The sequence below is a fragment of the Parasteatoda tepidariorum genome, chromosome 3 (genome assembly GCF_982258835.1).
Source record: "Parasteatoda tepidariorum strain Cologne lab strain chromosome 3, Ptep-v5.0, whole genome shotgun sequence".
Classification (NCBI taxonomy): Eukaryota; Metazoa; Arthropoda; class Arachnida; order Araneae; family Theridiidae; genus Parasteatoda; species Parasteatoda tepidariorum.
The window spans coordinates 10,079,667-10,096,849 of record NC_141757.1 but is presented as its reverse complement, the minus strand read 5'-3'; the positions used below and the strand labels follow the sequence as shown (position 1 = coordinate 10,096,849).

The 17,183-nt window shown below is 28.6% G+C and overlaps 2 protein-coding genes across 3 annotated transcripts in view; one reads left to right on the top strand and one right to left on the bottom strand.

The window, feature by feature from the left end:
- The first annotated feature begins 1,176 nt into the window (after positions 1-1,176).
- LOC107449776 (Golgi-associated PDZ and coiled-coil motif-containing protein) overlaps positions 1,177-17,183 on the top strand; it is a 41,178-nt gene continuing 25,171 nt past the window's right edge. Inside the window, exon 1 of one of the 2 annotated variants that reach the window (XM_016065420.5) lies at positions 1,177-1,567. In XM_016065420.5, coding sequence (XP_015920906.2) covers positions 1,352-1,567 — 216 coding nt within the window. In that variant the 5' untranslated portion in view covers positions 1,177-1,351. Of the gene's footprint in view, positions 1,568-15,065; positions 15,229-17,183 lie in introns of those variants that run through there. The other variant, XM_071183936.2, reaches the window with a different exon arrangement.
- LOC147812761 (uncharacterized) lies at positions 13,090-14,999 on the bottom strand. Its single transcript, XM_087158768.1, has one exon. It carries the CDS (start codon positions 14,815-14,817, stop codon positions 13,177-13,179), a length of 1,641 nt encoding a protein of 546 aa, XP_087014894.1. The 5' UTR covers positions 14,818-14,999; the 3' UTR covers positions 13,090-13,176.

Genomic DNA, 17,183 nt, shown 5'->3' with positions numbered 1-17,183 from the left:
ACTTGTCCAAGAAATGTTATGCCGAGATTAAATTTGAGAAACTGCATTCAGGATTATAAAATACTTGTAGAATATAATGCATTTCGAATATAATAAAATTAATAAATACATTATTTTAAAGAATGTTTATTAATGAGTGATTTTTTTTACTATGAAATAATAAAAGGCACTCGCATTGAAACTACCATCCCTTTCAATATTTCATTAAGAATGTATTGACTTAAATCAATTGTGATTTTTTTTTAAAAAAATAAGTCAATAATTTAAGCAAACTGATTAAAAAAATTATGGAATGAAAAAAATATAATTTAAGCATAAAATATTTTTATACAGTAGAATTAGTAGATATTTTCTTTCGGAGGCGATTTTTTCAATCTAATTTTATTGATAATGAGGATTTTTAATTAAGAAATATTGAAAGGAATATGCATGTGAATTATTAAGTTTCAAACTAGACTAAACGTGAATAAGAGTGATATGAAACTTTAAAATTTTAATTTTCCATTAAATATATTTAAAATAATTTTTCAATTTGCCTTTTTTTTGGTAATTAAAATGCAGTTCTTTTATATCTTATTAAATATGCAATTAGCGTGACCTCCTCAATCAAGAGTACAGTTTTTTTCAGTAATGTTTTCATATATATATATATATATATATATATATATATATATATATATATATATATATATATATATATATATATATATATATATATATATATATAAATCCGATGATACGATTTTGAGCCACATTTGATCAGTTTAGAAGTTAGAAATTCAAACATTTTATGAGCACATTTTTTTAAATGATATACAGTAGTTCTGCTAATATAGATTTCTTTTATTAAAAATGAATTTTTAATTAAAATATTTCGCCTCTGAAATTCTTAACTCATTCGAATTCTAAATTTTTATTTTATTTTATTATTATAGTTCGCTCTCACTGTATGCGAAAAAACAGCAGAAAACTCTTCACGTCTCTAAAATCACATTCACTATTTCCTTGTAGGCAATGAGAATAGCTCGTTAGTCCCTTTTTTAAAACTAAAAAACTTTTCATTCTTTGAATTCGAACCGCGATTTCTTTTTGTGCAAAGAGAATAGCTCTTTTGTGCCTTTTTTTAAAAAAAACACTAAGCTGTAAGCTGATTTCTCTACTTATATAATGATCGATTTAATTGTAATCGTAAAAGAAATCGAGACTAATTGTTTGTTGTCTGCTGAAGCTGAACTTTCTGCATTTGTAAATATTTCTTCGGATGCTCTATTAAAGTAATGTAAATGTTTTTTTTTTACACTGAAGTATAGAATTTTACGCAGAAAAAGGGATTAAAATATACCTTACCACTATGGCTATAGGAGCGACTGGTATTCAGTGGTTAGATTTACTGGAATCAGAGTTTGATAAATCATTTGTTGATTTAGATATGCTGATTGGCGAGGTTGACGAAGATCAAGGGGATATAGTTTATGCAGCTCGACAAAAACTAACTGCTCTTAGTACAGCTTTCGCCCAATTAACTCATAAATGCCAAGTTGTATTTGAAAACAGCATTAAAATTGAGGTAGGTCGAATGTTTCAACCTTAAACATTGTATGGATGCTTATTTTATTTCATTTTTTTCTTTTAAAGATCATTTTGCTAATATGCATTCTCTTTGTTCCATTCCTTACACATAATTTTACTCACAATGCACAAAAAATAAAAAAAATACCTCTCTGAATAATTTTTGATTTGATGATTGGATCTTCACATTCCAGCACTTGATGGTTCGAAAGCTGGCTTCAATAATACTATTTAATAAGTGTAGATGGTATTTTAAGTTATGAAATCAGACACAAAGACGTATTGTCTGGAAATAAACATATCTTTATATATAGCTGCTACTGCGAAATATGGTCCCAATAGCTTGGGCCAGGTGAACAATCCAAGTTTTAAACACTAATGTTAATTTTACTTTTTACGTATTTCATCCTATCTCGAGAACTCAAAACAAATTGCAAAATTTTTGCCCACAATGCTAAAATTTATTTAATCAAAGAAAATACTTTGTAAAAATTATTTTTAATAATTATTTGGGACTACTATTTTCATATCGTGATCTGTCACGCCAACTTCAATCGCCAAGGTGCAAAATGGATTTTAAACTATTAAATGTTTTTCAAAAAAGCTTGTAGATGTTTGCTCAGGAATGGCTATGAGCTATACCTTTCGAGTTTGGCCAATTTCTGTGATGTTTTAAGTTTCTTGCGTGCTGCTGCCAGGAAATTGTGAAGACTTGGCAATTATTTTGCGACAGTTCATGTTACATAAATTTTCCCAATTATTTACTGTTATTTAATATTGTAATAATAGTTTTAAAAAATTTGAATTGTAAAGCATACATTTTTTTTGCATCATTAGAAAATTTAATTATGTTGCACAATTCAAAGTTCTTGAAAAATACGTCTAGTAGCTCCCAAGAAGAAAAGTCGTATTTTAAAACTCGATTTGAGAATAATTATTTGACCGAGTTGATATTTAAAAAACCTAGTGATTATTTTGAATATGGAAATCATCCTAAAATGATAGTATTTTAACTACATTAATTGTATTTTCTTTTTGTCACTTTTTAGTTAGTTTCTTTCCTACTTGTTTTGTTTGGTAAATTTGTGTTTCAACACAACAATAGGTAAAATAAATTAAATATAATTAATGATTACTTAATCTGCATTAAGTGGAATTTTTGTGTAAATTGGTAATTAGCAAGTTAGTGAAGGAAGTCAATCCTTAATAATTTAATCTTTTTGTATACAGGATACAGAGCATTTTAAAAAGGTGCTTATTTTTAATTTTCTTTTTTAAAGCCCTTTAAGGTGCTTTTTCCATTGGAGTTTTGTAAAAAGGGCCCAATTTTCTGTGATTCACAAAAAGTTATGAGTTACACAAAAAGCATGATTTTCTTACTGTTCTGTTCTACATTTTTACTACTGTTCATTCAACCACTATTCATTTCAGCTTATCATTGTCGTCTGTATGTTACAAAAGTCACAATAATTTTATACAGCAGATGAATTACTCACAGGTCCCCATTCTTGTTAACTGAGCTGGATTCAGTTAAAAGGATTCTTTTAACCACACATGTAACTTTACTGCATTTTGTGAGAAATTAAAAAAAGAAAAACAAAACATTTTAGAGAATATTTAACTGTGTGTGCATATTCTATGATTTTTTAGAAATGTGATTTTTTTAAGGTGCTTCGAAAATACTTGAAAGATGTTTTTTTTTATAGGAGAAATGTAGATATGTGTAGATCTTTCTGTATTTTGGACATTAAAAGTATTGCTATTTAAAAGCTTGGAATATAAACAAATATAAATATTCCACACTATCTACCAATAAGTATTTGAACGCGTGTGATTGAAAAGAAAAGCAAACTTTATTCCTATTCAATAGTTGGTACATCCTCCGCGAGAGACAATTACAGCGTGAACCCTCCGGGGCATACTTTCCACACTTCCTTGTGTGACGGCTAGTGGTATTTTCTTCCACTTGACTTGGAGAAGACATAAAAGTTCTTTCACCAATTTTGGACGGGGTACACCCCTTAAATCGGCAATCCAACTCATCCCAGAGGTTTTTGATATGGTTCAGGTCTGGGCTCTGGGCAGGCCAGTTCATTTGATTGACCCCATTGGCATCATACCAAGCCTTGGTGACCCTTGCAACATAACAGCTGGCATTGTCGTCCAGGAACTAATAGGGGTCCACCCTGTAAAACTGTCACAACGTAGGAAGCACATTGTCATCCAAAATAGTGCAGTAGGCATCAGCGTTGAGCTTACCATGAATGGAGACCGACACGATGTATACTGGTGGTAGGCGTGACACATCTCAGGACCGCAGATACAGTCATTTGTCTAGGTGTCCAAATACCATTTGGTAGATAGTGTATAAGTTAAATTTTTTTATAGTCAGGTTTTTCTTATAGTTATGTCTACTTTCAGCATATAGATTATATTAGGTATGCTAGCAAAGTTAAATGGTGCTTAATACATTTAACAAAGTTTTTTGAAGCTCTTTCTTCAAGGAAAATAAAAAAGCCACAGTTTCATTCCTTTAAGTTTGAAGCAATGCAATGATTTTAAACTATAGATATAATCTTGCTGTAAAGAATTATCTGGGCTTTAGATGGGACAAATAACTGAAATATTTTAAAAGTTATTAAATTTTTTTAAAATCACCGATTTGGTGCCATATATCCACTTGGAAGAAAATTATCAAAATCAATGCCTTAATCCCATTTTTTGCAAATTTTTCAGGGCCCAGATAATACAGCATTGAAGTAAAAATGTAAATATTAAAAAAAAAAAAAATTGGACTTCAGATGTTTTTCCTTTTCTTAAAACTGTGTCTTTTCTCCATTTCAATGTTTTGTTCCATTTTCAGAAAAAAACATAGAGGGCGCTGACTAAATTTGACCTAACAATCATGAGTAACTGTTGCAAACTAACTTCAGCTAAGAAAATAGCATACTATTCGCAAGAAAGCATCAGTTCGTGTGACTGCAGAGTCTTCGAAAAACAGCCTCAAGTAAACGAGTTATTGTAAAGTTTTTTGAAGCTCTTTCTTCAAGGAAAATAAAAAAGCCACAGTTTCATTCCTTTAAGTTTGAAGCAATGCAATGATTTTAAACTATAGACATAATCTTGCTGTAAAGAATTATCTGGGCTTTAGATGGGACAAATAACTGAAATATTTTAAAAGTTATTAAATTTTTTTAAAATCACCGATTTGGTGCCATATATCCACTTGGAAGAAAATTATCAAAATCAATGCCTTAATCCCATTTTTTGCAAATTTTTCAGGGCCCAGATAATACAGCATTGAAGTAAAAATGTAAATATTAAAAAAAAAAAAAATTGGACTTCAGATGTTTTTCCTTTTCTTAAAACTGTGTCTTTTCTCCATTTCAATGTTTTGTTCCATTTTCAGAAAAAAACATAGAGGGCGCTGACTAAATTTGACCTAACAATCATGAGTAACTGTTGCAAACTAACTTCAGCTAAGAAAATAGCATACTATTCGCAAGAAAGCATCAGTTCGTGTGACTGCAGAGTCTTCGAAAAACAGCCTCAAGTAAACGAGTTATGGTTGTTCTTCAATATTCCCATATAAGTATCCCTTAAACTTGGTGTAATTTGTGAGCAATTTTTAAGAAATCAATATAACTATAGTTTTTAAAGAAATTCCAATAAAACAACGACTTTTTTTTTAACTACTAGGAGGCTCATTACACTGTCCTTACACTTTCCAACCCCTGTACTTATATCTCAATCATAATAGTTTTGTCTCTTCTTAAATCTTTTGTTTTATCTTTTGTTTTTAAAAAACTTTTACTCCTTTAGCACATTTTGTTAATATTTAATTTTACTTATTAAAATTTATAAATGTAACTTTCTATCATGTAACTGTTAAAATTAGAAATACCTAGTTTTAATTTCTTTTGAGCAGAGTTTGCAAGGTTTAGGACAGAATGGATTAATCCACGGTTAAAGCCATGGTTTAAACCTTCCTGTCCAAAACTTCTCTGTCTTAAACTGTCCAAAATCCTCTTATTTAAATTATGTCCCGATTTAAAAAAATATTGTGAAAAACAAAAGGTTAATTTTTGAACAAGAAGAATATCAGATTTTGTTTTATTAAAAAGGTTAATTATTATTTTTTAATATTACATTTATTTATCCTTATGCAAAAACATAATTTATCAGTTTTAAAAACATATTTATTCATATCTAAGGAATAAGATATTTACTTTTGTTGTTCAATGAATTATGGAGTTTCAAAAGTTATAAATCTTTTCTTATTATATTATATTATTTTCTTTTAATAAGTTAAATCAAGATTGTATAAAAAATATCAAGTATTTATTAATATATGAAGAATTAGAATTTTTAGAAATTTAGAAGAATTTTATAGAACACATAGAATTTTTGCCTTTTACCAATGTTAATTGTTTTGGAATTTAATACAGTTTAGGACAGTAAAACCCACGTGTCATGTCCAAAACGCCTGCTTTTGAGCCATTTATATTTTAAATTTTGATTAAAATATTAACTTGAAATCTTGAGTGTTTTATTAAAATGTTAAAATTTGAAAAAAAAATTTTTTTTTTGGTACTTTCGACGGCAAATGCGAGCGTGTAAAATAAAGATTACTAGAGAGAAAACGGAATGAATAAATAGGAATTATCTAATGCAAATATCAGTAAAAGAAATTGCAAAAAAAGCGCATAAAGTGGTAATATTCTGTAGTATGTGGTAGTATTTTGAGCAAATTGAAATGCGAATGCATAAAAAAAAAAAACCTTTTATAAGGGTTATAAAAACCTTTTATTATATAATTGGGAATGATTCTTTCAGCACCTCTATAATTCCTGTTTCTTGACTCGCTAAGTGGTTCACATAATATTTCTTAATACAAGTTTTAACAGTTAATAATTCTCGAACGAATTAACAAAAGTTAAGTTTTTTATTCCATAGTATTCTTTACATTTTTCTACATAATTACGAAGTCAATTTATTTTTGGGCAACAAAACAAAATGTAAGGGAAAAAAAGTGGGAAAATTTATCCACTAAAAATACTTTAAATAGCAATAACTTTCAAATAAACTGGGGTTTGGAGGGAATATAAGTTCATAAATAAACCAATCTTTTTTAGTAAAAGAATTTAGGGATATTAGGATATACAATTAAATACTAAAATGATATTTGAGAAGTTTTCAGAAAAAGCTCACTAAAAATAAATTTAAGAAACATTGTTATATTTAAGTAAGATTTATTATTAAACTTGCAATGGCATTAATTTGAAAATCACATCAGAAGATACAACATAAATCATAGTTTCTAAACCTTTTTTTGTCCCATCGCCCATTTTGCAAGACGAAGTTTATCAACGCCCCTTTGAAAAAACTTTTAAGTTTTCTATACGGTGCGCTTTTCCATGTGCCTATTTGATATAACTTTAGAAAAAAAAAATTCTTGATTTTTAGTTAAAGTGTATAAGCTAGAGGCAATTTGTCTTGGTATTTTAAAAAAATTAATATAACTGCAATAACTTAACTTTTATAACATAACTGCAACAATAACTTAACAATAATATAACTGCAATAACTTAGCTTTTAAGGAAATTCAAATTAAACAAATTAATACAAATATTTAAACTTACTGTATTTAAATTTAGGAATACGGAACATGTTACATAATAAGGAGACATTTTAGGTTCTCGTGGTCTTCCTCACCATGTAACGCAAATGCTGGTTAGTTTCATCAAAAAGTCCTCCACGAAGGCAAATTTCTCCTGGCAATTTCTCAATTGTCTTCTGGATTTGGTTCAAAGTTACAAGGCTACGTAGTTGAACATTAGTAGTCGTAAACACGGCTGTCAGGGACAACATCAGACCAGGTTTTTTTTTTGGGGGGGGGGGGAGCTCAGCTGTGTAGTACCTGTCAGCTTGTTGAGGATTGGGAACATATATTAATCCAGTTTGCTAATTTTAAGCACATTAGAGAGAAATTTTTTCATTCAAAAACCACCTATGAGTTTATAAAGCAGCATTGGTCAAACCCTAAAATAAAAAAGGGAATTGAGGAAATAAGAAGATTGTTTAGTAACAAGGCACCTCCCTGAATCCTGATGGCCTTTTGCTGCCTATTGTTAGGAAAGATACACTTTAAATCACGGCTTATTGATTTACCTGTTATGGTTTGATTTTTACTTGACTTTTCTCTTAAAATGTTTTTTGTGCTTTAGTTTCATGCTTTTGTCTATCTCTGTCCCTAGGTGATTCCTCATTTTGAAAATTTTAATCCCTTGAGTTCCTAGAGTTTATATATATATATATATATATATATATATATATATATATATATATATATATATATATATATATATATATATATATGTCTTTTTTGTTTAAAAAAAAATCCTGGAATTTGATACCTTTAGTACTTTTGTGCCAGCTGTAATTATTCTGAGTTACAAACATCCTATATTTTCCATGTGAAATTGTTTCCTTTTATTAACTTTGCACCCCACTGAAGATGCGACATCAATATCTCTTCTGATTGTTACTGTTTATTTTCTTTGTAATGTTTGTTTGCATTTAGTTTATTTCTAAGTAGCACTGTTTTCTGGATTTCATATTTAATATTCTACTTATTTGTTAAAACTCTAATTTGAAATTTTGAATATGTTTGCTCATGTAATTGAACTGTTACGCTCACTTCGAACTTTCGGAGTGCCCCCTTACGGGGACGGGACGGGGTTAACCTTGTTATTAGTAGTCGTAAACTCAAAAATTGGGTCAGCTCTTCAACGTCGGTGATAAAATAAAATATCTTTGTTAATATTTTGTTGATAAATTTTTTCTGCATTTTGTATAATAAATTTGCTTTACGAATTACGATGGATTTTTCAAATCGCGGGGAAAAGCGTAATATTAACTACCGAAAAAAACTATTAAAATCCCTTTATATTTACGATGAAATCGGCATAAATAAAGCGCGTCAAAAACTGATGTACTTAAATGCAGGATTCGAAATTGTCGCAATAGAGTATAAGAAATATCGAAACTTTAAAAACCTTGTAGAAATGTGTAGCAATAATTACCAAAATAACGATTGATAAATATTTTGCGATAATTGATTTTTAAAATTGATTTGCGATAATATCGGCATCGATGAATCACGTTGAAAAATGGTTATCTAAATGAGCGATTCATAATAATATTGTGCTAAAAATATCGAAATGTTTAAAAACCACGCGGAGAGAATTAGCGCAAATAAAGCGTTCAATAACTTTCGAGATGTTAAAACATATTTAAAGAAAATCGCGATTTCAGAAACTATGTGTAAATGGGTAGCAATAGCTACCAAAAATTCATTGGATTTACGAAATCAGCACACACGAAGACCATCAAACGTGATAACTAACATTCGAAATTCGTGTATCATAATAATGTCGTATTAAAAATATTGGGATTTTCAAAACTATGCGTAAATCCTTAGCGTTAACCATCGGGGGAGAAAAAGAAAAGAAAAAAAAACATTGGGTACATTAAAAACTTAAATGTGCAATTTCAAATTTCCAAGTATTTTTTAGTTTTCAAAAAAATAAAATTGAATTAACTTTTTTTTTTTCATTTTGTTTGAGTTCTTTCCGCGGGCCGCACATCGAGAGTTAGCGGGCCGTTGGTTGTCCACCTATACATTAAACAAATCAAAAAATGAATTCCAAATTCAAAACGTGTCATACGTTCTGCGTGCAAATTTTAACCACTGAAACAAAATAAAGAAATTGATACTTGATTTTCGTTCGAATTGTAAAACTAAAGAAAAAAATACATTAAGTTGGGAAGAAAAAAAATTATCTGTGTAGTACTTTTAATACTCAAGAATCATTTCCTCATTATTAGCGAGAGAATGAAAAAGTTATTATAAAACTTAAAATAAGTAGTTAAGTGAAATTCAATTTTGAGAACAATTTTAGACAAATATATTCTGACTTAAAAAAATCTTACGATTACGATTCGCGATTATTTTTTAATTTAAAAATAAGTAAAATTTCGATTAAGCCGATTAATTTGATTTAAGTAAAAAAAAAAAAATTTTTTTTTAAAGCCTTTAGAATTTTAGTTTATAGTTTGTTTAATTTTATAAATATTATTAAAAATAAATCGTAACAAATAATAATACTGCATTAGAAATTGTTTTATACTCATATATCTATGCAAATGATTCAAATTTATTGAAAACAAAATCTATCATCATTAAATATCTACCGAAAAACAGGTGAAAATTAAAAGAAAAAAAAACACAAAATTTATCTCAGATCTATTGCGATGACATAATTTATGTTGCCTCAACTGCAGTTTGCTACACTTTCTACATTCAATAACTTACCATTTGTTAAAAAATAACATTATCATAGCTGCCAACTCTACTAGATTTTGCCAGTTTCTTCTGGTTTACCGGTTTAATTAAAATTCTCCTGGTTTTTGCACATTTTAGAAAATTCCCTAAAATTTTGTAAGTTTCCTAAAAAAATCCCTATTGAAATTGAATTTTTGTACAGATTACTGCTTGCTTGGTGAATTAAATGCCGATTTTAACATTTGAAATTATGGGTAAACATAATAAATAACATTTCAAGTATGTTTGATGTCAATCGTAACTGGAAAGATTGCAGTTTTTCTATTTCGAGAACTAAAAAAATCCCTGCAATTCTGTATGTGTGAAATATTTAGTACATTATTATTATGATCAATTCTCATGAAATTTACGTTATTTCATGAAATTTACGTTATTTTTTCCAATCCATGTTGGCTGCTATGCACCATTTAAAAGGCAATTTGAATTTATCCTTTGAACAAATCATGATACTTTCCTTTTAATTGATGTTTCTTTTTATTTATTTATTTATTTGAATGCTAGAGACTTCTCTTTTGGTGTGTCAGCTATACTATGCATATACAATACAACTCATGTACCAAGTTTCAAATGAAAATATTAAAAGAATGATAAAAATATTAATTAAAGTATGCATTTTATTACATTTAATTAAAAAAAAAGTGCCTTGCTCTACAGATATTTAAATATAATTTTGATGCTATAAAATTTTGGCCACGAATAACGTTTAGAACAAATACTTTAAATGATTCCAAAAGTATATGTTTACATTCAATAAATATAATACAATTTTAATTTTACATAAATATAATAAAATTTTAATTTACATTCATAAAATAAAAATTTGGCATCGAACAACGTTTAGAACAAATACTTTAAATTCCGCAAGTATGTGTTCATTAAAGATAATAAAATTTAAATTTTCATTAAATGTTCATAAAAAAAAAATCCCTTTTCAAAAAAAAAAAATTCGTTTGTTAAATTCATTTCAAGTAACATTTGTTGTAAATCTTATTCGTGACCAAAAATTAAAAAAATTTAAATATTTTGAAAAACATTACATTACATTCATTACAATAATTTTTTTTTTATCCCCTTAATACAATTTATATTCATACTTTTTGCAGTTGTATTAATATATGTAGAAAAAAAACTTGCTTTGCTTTGTTCTTAATAAAAACAATAAAGCTGTATAGTATCACCTGGTAATTAAGATTTTACATAGAATCTTATAGTGAGTCTAATTTGTCCAGGGACTTAATATTTACAAATAATTTCAAAACCATGAAAACCATTAAAAAAATTAAATAACTTCATATTAAATTTCATTGCCAATTCGAATCAAATAATTATTTATTCCTTTTTTTAAAAAAAAAGTCATTTAATGTCAGTCAATGATTTAAAACAAAACAAATCTGTTGATTTAAATCAACAAACACGGCATAAATGAAAGAATTAGGGGGAAAATGTGACCTAATCTAATGGATTCCATAGGCGATGGAAATATTATGTAATATGTTACTAGTTCTAAATTATTAAATGATTTTTATCAACAGTGTTTTAACAGAGTTGATATATGATTATGAAGGGGAGGGGGAGATCAGATAATGCAACATACTAGGGATAAACTTCAAAATAATGCTGTGGCATTTTTTTTTTTTTTTACAAAAATGTAGTATATGATTGATTTTTTGAATTTTATTGTAAAATGAATTATTAATATTTTAAATATTATTATTCTAAATATTTTTAAAATGAAATACATAAATCAATAAATTTATTGCCTCATCAGTGGACATTCTTTGATTTTAGTCACATGACAAAATTCTATGGAATTATGCAACATACTAGGGATAAACTTCAAAATAATGCTGTTGCTTTTTTTTTCTCCTTTTACAAAAATGTTGTATAAGATTGTTTACTGAACTTAATTCTAAAATTAATTTATTTTTAATATTTTAAATATTATAATTATTTACAATGGTAAATATTATAAATATTATAATTTATTTACAATTATAAATATTTTAAATATTATAATTCTAAATATTTTTGAAATGAAATATACGAATCAATAAATTCATTGCTTCATCAGTGGGGACAGGGGAGAGAATGAAGGACAGGTAGATTTTAGTCACATGACAATTCTATGGAATTATGCAACATACTAGGGATAAACTTCAAAATAATGCTGTTGTATTTTTTTTTCCTTTTACAAAAATGTTGTATAAGATTGTTTACTGAACTTAATTCTAAAATTAATTTATTTTTAATATTTTAAATATTATAATTATTTACAATGGTAAATATTATAATTTATTTACAATTATAAATATTTTAAATATTATAATTCTAAATATTTTTGAAATGAAATAAACGAATCAATAAATTTATTGCTTCATCAGTGGGGACAGGGGAAAGAATGAAAGACAGGTAGATTTTAGTCCCATGAAATAAATAATAATATAATTTTTATTTATAGTTTAAATACATTCTATAAGAGAGTCCAAAAAATATACTTAACCCTAGATTTATAAAATAAACATGCATAGGATTTGCGGGAACAATCTATGGAAGTTACTTATTCTCTTTCACTATAGCAGGGTGCGTAGCATTTTTTAAAAGTGCTTAAAGATGCTTATTTTTTATTTACGTTTTTTAAAGGCCCTTAATAGTACCTTTTTTAATTCGGGGTTTGTAGAAAGTGCTTAATTTTCTATCTTTTAAAAAGAGATTTATTTATTTATTTATTTTACCGTGTCGTTTGTTGTCATAAATTACAAAAAAATGCTTTCTTTCACAATTTTCTCAACAACATTTATCAGAAACTAGTTATTTTATTATAATTACGTAAGATTTTTGAAAATGGTTTTGAATTTTATTGATTTTATGTTTATGAATAACTTTAATAATAAAAAAAATATTTTTATTACCTTACAGATCCTAATTGTGATTTTTTTTGGAAAATGTTTAAAAATATTTTTGAGTGCTTAAAAAGTACTTAAAAGGTGATTATTTTTGTTGAAAAATCTGACTACGCACACTGTATAGGTGTTTACGTATTTTGCGAGGTCTGTGATACTAATCTAGAGTAAATTGTTTATGTATATATATTAGGCTAAATATTTACTTTGGGCTTGGTTTGCTTATAATATTTTATTTTATTTTTTTACTTATTGCAGTAAAACTAGACCTGATAAAGTAACTAAGATGAAGCTTCTTATTTACCTGGATAGTTGGTAATCTTCGTATTCATTTAAATTAAGGTTGGAATCATTAACAGATTCGTACATTGAATCTTCTTGCACTTGCGTTGAATAATTTTTCACCACGTCTCCCACAACGCACAATTTGTTCCAATTGATGCTCTCTTCACCCTTCTTGACCAGATCATTCAGAATGCTCGTCGTCATGTTTCCTGTCATCCAAACAGCCGCCAAGACGTGAGATATCGATTTGTTTATTTGAGAACTCTGCTTCTGGAACTCGGAACTGATTCTGTGGATGTCCGAAACGGATCGGTTCCTCATCTCGTACACAATCTGTTGAAGAATGTCGTAGACGTGCAACTCTTCTTGCTGAATTCGCTTGCAGGAATCTATGAAAGTGTTCTGCGCCACTAGGAGTGTGGCGAAGCTGTTATCCACAGTGGCACTCAGCTCCACCACCCTTTTATCGATGTCGGACAATTTAGGTTCCAGCTTGGGTTCAATCTGTTCGTGCAATCGCTGAAATTCTCTGCGCACCATTTCTCTAGTTTTACTTCCCTGCTCCAGTGTTTGTGACAAGTCTACTTTCAATTCGTCTGATGTCTTCCACAGCTCCTGTATTCCATTAATCACTTTCTTCGTATACTGTTCGACGTCTGCATCCAGTTCTTTGAATTTGGTTTCGCCTATGGTGAGTGCCTTCTCTAACTTTGACGTGAGATTTTCAATCTGTTCGCTTGTGCCGCACAAATCTAAAACTGGAGCACTTCTGCTTCTATCGCCTTGATTGAAAGTGGCTGAGAGATTGTCGATTTTATTGCTACTGTCCTGCAGGAGTAGGAGAAGACGCTCCCTCGTACCGGACATGCTCGTCTGAATGTCTGTCCAAGCTTTTTCACTCGTGTTTTCTTTGACTTGCATGAAAGTTTTAACGCTGTTGACTTCTGAACTTAGGGAGGCAAAGTTCTGAGCGACCGTGTTTGCCAGATCGCCTTTCACGAACGCCTTGATCTCGTGCATATCGGCTACGATTATTTCGAGTTTCTTTTCTTGTTTCGTTATTTCGATCTCTGCGAACCTACACTTTTCTTCGCCCTTCACTAAACGTTCGAGAACATCATCCACCGAGTTATGCAAGTCTCGTTCAAGAAGTTCCAATTTACTCATTATTCTTTCCAACTTTATGTCCAGTTTGGCATCGAGATAAGCCGCCTTGTTGTTTATCTTGTCGTTCAAAGTTTCCAGCTTGCGGGAAAGGTGCTCGTTGGAAAATTCTTCCTTTATGTCCTTGCTGACCACGATCTCCTCCACTTTTTCCATTCGAAGATCGAATTTGGTCTCGAGTCTTCCCAATTTAGATTCGACGTTTTCCATTCTCCTGACCAGCTGATCGAGGGAGAAATCTAGCCTGGCTAATTTCAAAGTATGGCTAAAAGTATCCAAACCTCTGAGCTTGTCGTCTATCGATATGAGGACGTCTTGAATGCTTAGGGGAACGTGCATCCAGTTTTCTGTGTCCCTGTTCAAAGGGTTGTTTTCGTTTTGTCTCTCGCGTATTCTTTTCATTAGACTCGTACCGATGGCGAAATCCATTCGATAGAACGAAACACCCATCATGAAGAAGAAACACTGCTTTTTGGTTAAGAAATGCATCATTTTTTAAGGATTAAAAACGAGATGCTTTAGTGTTCTCATATGTGAAGTGTCTGGAGAAAAAAAAAATTCTTGTGTTTCGGAGAAGAAAAGGATGCAGAGACATTCCGCTGGTCACGTGTTTGTGGGATCTGGTATGTGTCAAGGCTTGTTGTTTGACATGTCGCGTCAATCACACTTGGAAGAAAAAATTCTCCCTCCCTGACTAAAGTAACTTGATATCATGTTCGCTTTTAAAATGTAGACCGCCCGCTGTGACAACAGATTAGAGAAAAGGTACTACAAATTATTCTTTTGGGTTGCAACTATTAATGTAGATGCGATTTCCCCCCCCCCCTTGTCTTTCAGTGTTTTTTTAAACAGCAATGAAATTTCGTCTTGAACGCATGTTGTTGAATCATGACTTCTTTTTGGGTGCGTTTTTGTGATACTTGGGTTAAAAATTCTTACCTTTTCAAAGTATAATGATAAAGAATAATGATAATAATAAAGTATAATAATAAGGAATGATGACAAGAAAAGAAAAATCATTAAAATAAAATAAAATTATTTTTTAAAATATTAAAAAATCTACCTAAAAAAATTTATTAAAATCCGGAAAACGAAATAAAGTAAAAAAATAATCTCTTCAAAAGCTCATACGATTTTATTTTCTTTATTTTGTTTTCCGGATTTGTAATAATATTTTTTTTTAGATAAAATTTCTTTAAAATGTATTTTAAAAAATAATTTTATTTTAATAATTTTTCTTCTCTTGTCATTATTCTTTATTATTTTCCATATTTTCTCAATTATTTAACTTGTTTGATGAGTTCTATATACTTGCAGTTTATGCGCAGTTAATAAAGCTTATTAATTTTCTTCGTTTTTCTCACTTTTCATTTTGTCTTTATTGAGCTATATATGAGTCATTCTCACAAAAACAGTCATTTTCATGTCCCCAGTATATTTAATGTTTGTTTTACAGCTTACGAAAAAAAAAATTCGGGGAAAGTGTCCTTCGGAATGCAAGCTAACAAAGGAATAAAAATAAGATTATTAATTTTTATTTTTTATTTATTTTAGGTAATTAAAATATACCAATATGTCATTCCCTCACTTGTCCCCACTGCTGATTTGAAAAAAGAAAAAAATTGTTTCTGTAATAAAATTTTTTTTTTTACAAATTCGTGTTTTTTATTTCAGAATACTGAAATATAGAATTCAGAAAATCAATTTTATATTTAATTTCTGATAAAAATATTAACATAGCACTATTTTAAACTTTGTCCCCAGTGTTTCGCGTCATTCCCTCACAACAATGTTCTTATCACCTGCAATCTTCTTAGAATAAAATTATTTTAATAAAAACTTCAGAAGTTAACAACTGGCATCATAGAACAAAATTGCAGTATGTTTCCATCTTCAACTTAAAGAAGCTTTGCTGTGGAATAAATTTGAATGAATCAAACCAGGTAAAATTTTTTACATTTATCATTCCCTCATGTCATTTTATAGAGTAAAATAAAATACAACTTCATCGAGAAAGTGGATAATTATATGTTGCTTTCTTGTATGAATATAATTGTATGTGATTGACTTCAGAAATTAATTAGGCCTAACTGTTATTTTTAAATTTTATTGAATTCGTCATTCCCTCACTAGTGTAAAAAGTGAGGGAATGACGCTGAAGTGAGGGAATGATTCAAGATGAGTATATTATCAATTTTTTTTTTTGTTCAATCGTGCCAGCCAATTTTATTTCCCAAACCTGTAAAAACTATTAAATATATAAGACTAAATTATAATAAATATGAGATATACTTAGTATGTTATCATTTTCAAACTTTAGGTAGATGTAACTTAGATAAAAATATGTATTAAAATAAAATATCATTCCCTCACTTTTTAAATAGTGAAAATAATTAATTTACTTATTAATTAATTTGAAAAATAAAATAAAAAACTAATAAATAAATTTATTAAATTAATTTATTTATCAAATTAATTAATTAATTATTAATTATTATAAATTAATTAATTATAAATTAATTATTTAAAAAATTAATTAATTTCAATATCAAGTATAATTTATAGGATATATACTTTCTTTATAATGCCATTACATATTTCTATTAATATAAAAAGTTTCAGAGCTTTTTATTCACTTTACTTTTTTGGGATTTTATGAACTGAAAAATGACAGTTTTCGTGAGAATGACCCATATATATATCTGTATAATGGCTCAATGGAATATATAAATGAAAATGGCTTTGTTCTTGTAAACTATGAAAATGTTCTTCGCCACACAATTATTCCGGACAATCTCAAAATTGCTTAATATTAATTATTTTTATTAGTAAACAATAGAAGCTCACGGGGCTAAAAT

Bases quoted from the DNA above. Each gene is read 5' to 3' on its own strand.
- LOC147812761 (XM_087158768.1), bottom strand. From the start codon at position 14,817: ATGATGCATTTCTTAACCAAAAAGCAGTGTTTCTTCTTCATGATGGGT.